This window comes from Peromyscus leucopus, chromosome 3, assembly GCF_004664715.2.
Source record: "Peromyscus leucopus breed LL Stock chromosome 3, UCI_PerLeu_2.1, whole genome shotgun sequence".
Taxonomy (NCBI): Eukaryota; Metazoa; Chordata; class Mammalia; order Rodentia; family Cricetidae; genus Peromyscus; species Peromyscus leucopus.
Genome location: NC_051065.1, coordinates 154,835,853 through 154,845,635, shown reverse-complemented (window position 1 = coordinate 154,845,635; position 9,783 = coordinate 154,835,853). Strand labels below are relative to the sequence as shown.

General features: G+C 45.7%; 1 protein-coding gene across 5 annotated transcripts in view; it reads right to left on the bottom strand.

Annotated features, from left to right (window-relative positions):
* Window positions 1-5,231: 5,231 nt before the first annotated feature.
* Tmcc1 (transmembrane and coiled-coil domain family 1) overlaps window positions 5,232-9,783 on the bottom strand; it is a 172,587-nt gene continuing 168,035 nt past the window's right edge. For all 5 annotated transcript variants that reach the window (XM_028864014.1, XM_028864013.2, XM_028864017.2 and 2 more), the window contains 2 exons: window positions 9,633-9,768; window positions 5,232-7,501 (listed from right to left, as the gene is read on the bottom strand). In XM_028864014.1, coding sequence (XP_028719847.1) covers window positions 7,187-7,501; window positions 9,633-9,768 — 451 coding nt within the window. In that variant the 3' untranslated portion in view covers window positions 5,232-7,186. The remainder of the gene's footprint in view (window positions 7,502-9,632; window positions 9,769-9,783) is intronic.

The following is a 9,783-nucleotide window of genomic DNA, read 5'->3' as shown; positions in this document are numbered from 1 at the left end:
GTTAAGTTATAAGAGCTAGTTAGAAACAAGCCTAAGCTATTGACTGAGCTTCCATAATTAATAAGAAGTCTCTGTGTCATGGTTTGGGAGCTGGCAGGAGGGACAGAAAAATCTGCCTACACTCAACTGCCTGTAAACTTCCATTCCAATTGATCTGATGTACTCTTCTGGCCTCTGTGGGCTCTGCACTTATGTGCATGGGACACCCTTCCCCATAATTGAAAATTAATCTTTAAAAAGTTTGTTGTGCCAGGCGCTGGTGGCGCACGCCTTTAATCCCAGCACTCGGGAGGCAGAGACAGGTGCATCTCGGTGAGTTCAAGGCCAGCCTGGTCTACAGAGTTAGTTCCAGGACAGGCTCCAAAAGCTACAGAGAAACCCTGTCTCGAAAAACCAGAAAAACCCAAAACCAAACCAAACCAAACCAAAAATTTGTAAAGAAAGACTCATACTGTACAAGAGGCAATCATGGAAGTCCTTCACCACCTCTCTTCAAACAACACTGAGGGCAGTGTAACTTGGAGCTTCTGCTCATTTACATATTTGTATACATAAAATGTCTCAACACAAATGGGAGACAATCCTGCTCCCCAACTGGCTGATTTCACTTCACAGAGATTATACAGGAAGCTAAACATTCTTCTGGAATGTTTACTGCCCCTTTGTTTTTCTGTGGACCATTTGTTCATAACCTTTGCCTACTTTTCTACTGAGTTCTTTGTGTGTGTGTAGAGGCCAAATGCCCACCCCAGGTGTTATCCTCAGGTGTCATTCAACCTGGCTTCCTGACAGCCTCTCACCGGCCCAGACCTTGCCACTAACTTTGCTGGGCTGGCTGACCAGCAAGTCCCAGGATCTTCCTGTTTCCACCTCCACAGCACTGGGATTACAAGTGTGTGCCAACACACTTGGCATTTTTAAAAAGTGTGTTCTAGGGAATTCAGGTTCTCTTTATGACTGAGCATCTCCTAGCTCTCCAGTCAAATGTCTTCTCTCTTCTAGTCACACACAGCAGATGCTCATTTCCTGTCCAGAGCCTGCACACAGGGCCATTCCCACTGCATTTACATTCGATAATTCTGGTCTTTCTTTTAAGTGTTGCCTATGGAAGCCAGGGCCTTGCTAGGCAAGTGCTCCAGCACTAACCCACACCCTAAAGTTCTTATTCTTCAATGGAGTATCTTTCTGTAGCTCAGACCGACTTTGAATTCGTTATCTTTTGAGTGCTGGGATTACAGGTGTGAGCCATCATTCTTGAACAGTTACGCAACCCCGCCTGCATGTTCCATCCTTGGACAACTGAGGTACCTGCATGGTGACTGGCACTCCCTCCACGTCAGCTGCCCTTGACTACGCCGCAGCTGATGGTTTACAAGAGCGACAGCTATTTAGAGTGACCCAGAGTTTAAAGACAACACATTTGAATCTTTGGGGTGAGGCAAGCCTCCAGCTGGCACACCCTCATCAGCCGCTCTACTTTTTGTATGTATGGCTTCTCCGAGATGTTTTCGTACTCTCTGAAGTTTTATTCTATTTGTTGTTGTTTGGAGACAGGGCTCATGTGTCCCACGTGGCCTGGCTAGTTTTTTTTTTTTTTTTTTTTTTTTTTAAGTCTTTTTCTTTTCTTTCCTTCATTTATTTTTGAGATAGTCTCATTATGTAGATCAGATTAGCCTTGAACTCACAGAGCTCCACCTGCTTTTGCCTCTCTAGTGCTGGGATTAAAGGAGCATGCTACTATGTCTGGCCTGCAATAAATAATAGATGGTAATAAATCAGATTCTGAAATTATGTCAGGCCCTCTGCACTGTGCAACCTTAGGGTGTGATGTCCACAGGCTCTTGGGGTGCATCTACAACTCTACACACAGTAGGCTAGCCCATACTTCAAGAAGCTAAGGGTACTCCCCCAGCCATTTCTAAAGCTGTCGCAAAAGGTGTCCCTTCCTGATAGGATGAGGCTGGGTGTGGTGCTGTTAGCTCCCAGGTAGGTTGGGAGGTACAGACAAGGAAGGAAAGGAGGGCACAGTCATCATCCTGTTGGGTGTCCTTCCGAACTTCGGCTTCTCCAGTTCGGGCTATGGCAAAAGTCCTAGTGAAAATTACCGTCTCTGGAGCCACTGAGATGGCTCAGTGGGTACAGGCACCCCTACTAAACCTTAGGATCCGAGTCCCTTACCTACAAACACGTGGTAGGAGAGCACCAACTTCTGAAGTGTCTTCTGATCTCTACATGTGCTATGGCAAGTCTGTAAACACACAGTGTCAGAAAAAATGAACAAAAAACCAAAAGGCAAACCACAAAATGACTATTTCCGGGGCTGGGATATGACTATGGTTGAGCGCTTGCCCAGCATAAGGCGGCCCTGGTTCTATCCCCAGTTCCACAGAGAAATAAACTATGCCTTCTTTAACAAGTCCACAGCTAGGATTAGAATGGATAACAACTCTAAATTTTGAATGCCTAATGTCTGTTTAAAGCTTTGAAATGACAGAAGACATCACTCTGCCCATTTTGGGGTCATTAGATGCTGATTTGGGAGGTCAGTACTTGAATGCTCCTCCGCAAATCCTGAAGGTAGGGGTGTGTGTGTGTGTGTGTGTGTGTGTGTGTTTCTCTGTGTGTGGTGTATGTGCACATGCATACGAAGGCCAGAGATCAATTTCAGATGTCTCCACTTTTTTTTTTTTTTTTTGGGTTTCTTAAGATAGCATTTCTCCATGTATCCCCGGCTGTCCTGTTGGAACTCACTCTGTAGACCAGGCTGGCCTTGAACTCACAGAGATCCTCCTTCCTCCCTCCCCAGTGCTGAGATTAAAAGCATGTGCCACCACTGCCCAGCTTCTCTACTTATTTTTTGAGATCATGTGTGATGGCTTATCTTGGTTGTCAACTTGACTACATCTACAATCAACCAAAACCCACCCTAAATGTGGTCACACTTTTTGATGGCAGCCCACAGAAAAGGCCAAGGAAGAAGGAAGCTCTTGCTTTTCTCCTGCTTGCCCTCTCTCTGGCAAGTTCATCCATCCTACCGCTGAGACATTCCTTTACCGGTTTAGAGCCGACACAGGGATTTCAATGCATACTTAAGATCATGTGAAACACCCAGCCTTGTGGACTGAACAGCTACTGGACGCTTGGCCTGTCAAGGAGAGCCATTGTTGGGTTAGCTGGACCACGACCTGTAAGCCACTCTAATAAATCTCCTTTATATATATATACACATTCTATCAGTTCTGTTCCTCTAGAGAACCCTAATACACAGAATCTCTCACTGAACCCGGGGATTACAAATTTGGAGACTTGGCCAGCGAGCACGAGGAACCTGTCCATCTCCCTCTCTACAGCACTGAAATTGCAGATGCGTGCCAGCACACCTGACTTCTACATGGGTGCTGGGATCCGAACACAGCTCTCATGCTTGTGCAGCAAGCACTGGATGAACTGAACCATCTCCCCAGCCCTTGAAACATCATCTCAACTACCAGCCTCAAGGAATCACGGGGAAATGCCGACCTGGAACGATGTCTGTAAGGTCCATGGAGTTGTGACCATTTCCTGGTTGTCAGTTATAGTTTCAAGATACTAGTGTGATAATCTCTCTCCCTCCCTCTCTCCCTCCCTCTCTCCCCCCGGCCCCCCGAAATGTCCAGACAGATGCATCTGCCACCGGAAATAGGGAATGCAGAAAGAAGGAACAAAACAAACCCAAGTCAGCTGGCAGGTTTCTAGCTGAGGTCTTTATTTTCATTTTATGTACAGCAAAGGTGCTGCTGGGACTCCACAGCAGCCAGACAGAACATAACTGAAGTCTCTCTCAACAATTAGCAGCTTAAGATCTAGCAACTACAGTGTTAACGTTCACGCGTTCACAAGTATCGTCTCTTTACTCTGCGATTCGTGCATGTGAGTCTTTAGTCTTACACACTTGTATAAAACACACTTACAGTCTAGTAGTCAGCCCCTTCTGAGGGTATCACCTAGCATACACAACACACAGAAATGTTTAACTTGTAGAGCCACATTCAGAATCCCAGTTTTATTGGGGGTGGTGTGGGAACCATCACTTTGCCTGTGCTGGCTTCTTGATGACGGCATTTGGTTTTGTTTGAGATGTGTACTTTCCAAGGCTAGAAGGCCAGAACACCAGAGCTCACTCAGAATCCAGCATTCATTCACTACCTTAGAACACAAGATCAGAAACAAAACCAAAGCCAGTGAAGACCATGCCAAAGCATGCCCACTGCCAGACCTGACTGGCGAGGAAGGCTTCACCCCACTGTTCTGGCAACAGGCGTTTGATGCCAGTTGGGAAGCACCGCAGTGATGGGGTCCAACCGCACTTCCTAAGGAATAGAAAGCCTTCCTTGCCAGGATGCCCTGACTACACCGAGGACCTGAAACTGGAGTAGACAGCCATCAATGCAGAGTAATGGCCAACTCTAGAACCACAACACTCACCCAGGCCAACACAGCCAGCCTCACTTACCCGGGCTAGGCACCAGCATGGACAAGGGAATCAGGGAATGCTTCACTTTAGCGGGAGTTTTTTTATTTTTGAAAATTATTTTCTTGAGGAAAAGAAGCATTAAATTGTGGGCAAGTCTCTCTCAGATCAAGTGCTAAACCACCAGAAAAAGGCTATTGAAGGGCTGTGAATAGAAAAAGAGAATCCAAGGATAGCCACAATTCTAAGAAACTCAAAGGCAATAGGGGTGGGCAGCAGAAAGTACAGGCAGGTAGGCGAACAGAAGTGTGTTACAAACAGCGTTGGGTGCAGACAATTGTAGGTCAGTGAGTGAGCGAGAAGACAGCGAGAAGCCATGGCAGGGCCTGGCCTGGCCTGAAGGGCCTTCCCAAGACAGTCTGCTAGAGGGAGATGGGGAGTCAGTGCGGGTCTGTCTGTCTGTCAGAAGCTCCAGACTCTTCCTTCAACAGAAACTGCCATCAGGAAATTAGAGACAATTTTAGTTTATCCATCACAGTGACATTTGGGGGGCCTCCTGTGGAACTGTTAAAAAAAAGCCAGTGGGCTGCCACTGGGTCATCTCTCCCACAGCCCCACGGGACTCTCTTCTGCTAAATTATGGCAGTGACTGCTCGTCCAACAAGGTCATAGTGTCCTGTGGCACTCTTGCCTTGAAGCTGCAGTACTTTCCGGCAAAGTTAACCTTCTAAACATAGGCTTGGGGACCATTTGTTTTGGCATGAATATGTGCTAGTTTTAATTTTTTTTTTTTTTTTTTTTTTTGCCCCTGCTCTAGGTGCTCATTATGAGGTGAATAACAACCATCTGGGGATGGAGTGAAGACTGGGTACCTGAGTTAAAATATCAAAGTGAGAAGGCCAATTGGCCAAAGCAAAAGGAGGCTGGAACTGTTATGTAAACCATGCTTTCCAACAGACAGGGCTTTGCTACCCTAGTTCTGAAAGAAGATCCTGGTGTGGGGACATAGGCAAAAGCACACTTGGCTTCTCTGTCCATGGCACAGTACACGACTCCTTTGCATCATGTGGGCAAACAGGAAGAGGCCACTGGACATGGCATTTGTGACCTCCAATAATATGAGATTAATCAGGCTATTTTGCTCTGAAGGTTGATTCGGGTTCCACCTGGGTCAGGGAACTGGCTGAGGGATGGGGCAAAGCTCAGCTCCTCTTCCTAAAGTGTCTCTAAAGAGCCACTGAGCAGTTAGTGAGTCAGTCTGGGTTAATAGGAAGCTTACAACAGTTTGCACCCAGAACTTGGGTCCTTGTAACCTGACATTTCCTTTTCTGCTTTTTGGGAGAATCACCTTCAATTGATTCTCTCAGGCAGACACAATAAAGCTTTGAAGTTAAGGATGCTGAGGCCAAAATGCAGACAAGACTCCACATCACTTTGGTTTCGGTAATTAGGGGTGTTAAACAATAAATTAAGCAAACACAGGGAGTTATTTATGACTCTCATAACATAGTAGCATTTTTTTTTTTCCTAAAGAGAATCCCAGCCCAAGGTCACTAAGTGAACATTTACTTGGGGGGGGGGGAATGACAAAATCCCGTCCTACCACACTATTCTGCTGAGATTGCACCCCCTCACTCTGCAAACCCCTCACCACTGTAACCAAGCCAAGCCGGGGAGATGGTGCTGTATGTGTAGTAGACACCAGAGAGCCAGGGCAGCCACAGGGTGGCAGAGGGCAGCGCTGGCAGCAGACTCCAACTCAACTGTTTCAAGACAACAGGGCAGCACGCTGAAATATCCACACGGCTTCATTCGAAAACATCACTGCTTTATTTCAAAGGAAAAAATAAAAGACCCTCCCAACCCAGTAACAACCCCCCACCCTGCAAACAAACAAAAAAACCAAAAACCAATCAAACAAAAATACCCCAATAATAATAACAATAATAAAAAATCCTATTAGAAATTATAAGGAAGCACTGAGAGTTTGAGTATTACATTCTTCAAGTATGTTGTTCGGATTTTTTATTTTTAAGTTGGTAACTATACACATATATAAAAAAAAAAACAAACCTTCAAAGTGCGGCCAAGGGATTTTGCTTAAAGTTAGGATTAAGGGCTACTTCACAATACTGAACAGGACTGCACAGTCATCCTGTGGGCTTGATGCTCTTGCTTCCAATCCCGGCAGAGTTAAGGAAGGCGCAGGTTCAGAAGTCATCATACTTCAGGGTTAGCGTGAGAAAGCCTGGGAGATGCCCGTGTTCTTCCATGGTGGAAAATCCACCCTGAATCTAAATTTCCAACCTGGAATGTGGTGGGACTTCACAGTAGAGTCAGTCTAGATGAGGAGAGGAGCCCAAGCAGGGCAGGTGTTGGGCCTGGTCAGGTTTTGCATCTGTTTAGGGGGTTTAGTGCAGCCCTCCAAGCCTCAATTCAGAATGCCCTTCAGTGTGTTACAGATTGTTGGTTCATGTTAAGGGACTGTTTCAGATTTGCATCCCAAGGAAAATCATGCTACATAAAAATGATCCAAGATTTTGCCCAAAAAACTTCTTGGATAAAATCTAAAAAATACTATTGCAATTGCGTCTCTTGAAGAAAAAAACATTATTCTAAATGTAAACAGATTCACTCAACTCTCTTGTAGAAAACCTCAGAGTGGGTAATGCTGCTGTCTAGCTCTCTTGGCATGCACTCGCCAGATGGTGAGGAGCACTGCTTTCTGCGCCAGCATCATCTGGGGGTTGAGAAGAGCCGGTCCACATAGCTGAAGAGGGCGTCCCAGTGCTTCCAGAGAAAGGCAATGAAAGCCACCAGGAATAAAGTGCTGAACGTCCTGTTGCGTGTCTTCATGAGAGGAACCACACAGTTGGCTACTGTGGACACAAAGACCAGGAGGACTGCCATGACGGCCAGGAGGATGTTGATGAGTTTGCCCAGAAGGTTTCGAGCCGTGGCATTCTCCAGCCCTTCCAGCTGCACCACCTGCTGCTGTTGCTGCTGCAGCTCCATCTTGGAGATGCGAGTCTGACAGGCCTCCAGGGCCTCCTGTGGGCCAAACAGGGGATGGTTAGGCTTCTGCTCTCAGAACTCTAGGGCTGACATGCCCTGGAGAGCCAAATGGACATTACTCCCAGGTAGCATTACACCATACTGTACTCCTTGGGGAATAGTGATGGGGAACAGTGGACATACTTGGATTTATTTTGCCTAAAATTTACTTACTTACTTTATTAGTTTCTTTTATCACAAGAGTCTCTTGTATCTCAGACTGGCCTCATACTTGCTACATAGCTGAGATGACCCTGAACTTCCGATGTTTTTTGGCTCAACCTTCTGAATGCTGAGATCATAGGCACATGCTATCATTCAAGAATGGCCTAGCCTCAATTTTATGGTTTTTATTCTTTTAGAAATTTTGAGTCTAAGGTATACAAGCCACATGCACTTGTTTTACTTAAACACAGTTTCTCAGTATTCTTCTCAGTTCTAGTTCCTGTTGCTGTTGTAACACTGTTATACTAGTATGTTTACTCTTTACCTGTATTTAAATATACATATGTATTTGCCTAGCATGGTGTTATTACAGGTATTTCTTACCATAATGTGCATAGCATTCTACTGTAATTGATCCACAATGTATTGACTTTTTCCTCAATAGTGGGCCTTGATGATTATGCCATGTCAAAATATAGGGATCCACCTCATTTTTGTGTGTGTAGACATGTGCATGTGGACACGCGTGCATGTTCACGTGAAGGTCAGAAGACAAATGTGGTGTTGGTCCTCGGGTACCCTCCATCTTTTGTTTCAGACAGGGTCTCTCACTGGCTGCAACTGTGCCAAGCAGGCTAGACTAGCTGACCAGTAAGCTCCAAGGATTTGCCTGTCCCATATTGCCATTGCTGGAATTATAAGCACATGACATTATGCCTGGCTTTAAAATTATTATTATAGCATGCATGTATTTTCAGATGAGTGTGGGTGTGCCATGGCATAAGTGTGGAGATTAGAAGACAAATTTCAGGGATTGGTTCTCACCTTCCACCTTTATCTGGTTCTGGAAGTTCTGTTAGGCTCCATGGTAAATACCCTGAGTGTTCATACCTGTGGGTATGCCACAGTTTGGGTTCCTCTTGGAGATTTTACAGTTTTTTTCCTGATTTTTTTCCCCACTCTAACAATGATGCAGTGAATACCTTTGAATGTGCCTTACTAACACACTACCTGGTGTTTTTAGGTCAAGACAATCGCTGATTGGAGAAAGGGAACTGTGACCTCACTGTAAGGAGGGCACACTCCCTTTTTAGGGCAATCTCTAAGGCAGATACTATGATGACACTCTACAGAAGGCATTAAAGTGACCTACTCCCCCTAAGGCCAAGCCTTATGTAAAGTTTACCCTACAACTCAAAAAAACAAACTTCATCCCCTAGCTAGGACAGACATCCTCTCATGGCAACCAGTGGCTGAAACCCTGGAATTTTCCAGCCTTGTCTTCAATGGGTTCTGGTTTCCTGGGATGTTAGGCAAGGCCCAGACATCAGGCTGAAGCTAGTTCAAGAATGGATAATGGATGCTGCTCACTCCAGAACTACCTTGGGCTGAAAAAATAAAAACGTAAGCAATTTGCTGGCCTAAAGAAGTTGGCAGCTGGCAAACAGTCAGGCCAGTGCGTTGATTCCTCTGGGTGGGTGCACTACAAGCCCCTTTTCTCTACACGAGCTTCTTTCAAGTGCTTTCACAAAAACCACTATGACCTCTGAGAAAATCTCCACAGAAAACAGAATCAAGTGAGCGCTCACCTTCAATTTCCCTGCTGGGTTTCTCACAAACAAACAATGGAAGATTTTCATCAACTGTGTGATGTGCCACCTGTTAGAGAGCAGGCACAAAAGTCCTTTCCAGAGAAGCAGAAGATAGGTCAGACGGCCAGAAGCCCACCTGAGCAGCTCCAGGCAGCAGCCAACAGATGGGATGCTCTAGTTCTCCCTAGACTGAGACTGCTCTGTCCTAAGTAAGGCATTTGCCAGTGTCTAGAGCATGGACTTCTGAAAAAGGTGCCGGCATTGTGTTGACGGCAGCTGTGCTGCAAATGGTAGGAGCTTTTCCTGATTCTCTACCCTCACGTCTCTGTCTTCTCGTCCTTTCTTCTTTCTTACTTACTAGTCACACTAACCTGGATGTCCCGGGCCCGTTCATAGGACTGATAGGCAATTTTCTCTTCCATGCTGGCCAACTCTTGCTTTAAGTTCAGGATCTCGTTCTGGTGGAGCTCTGTCAGGTCGTTCAGTTGCTCTTCTAGTCGTTCACATCTAAGAAATGGAGAA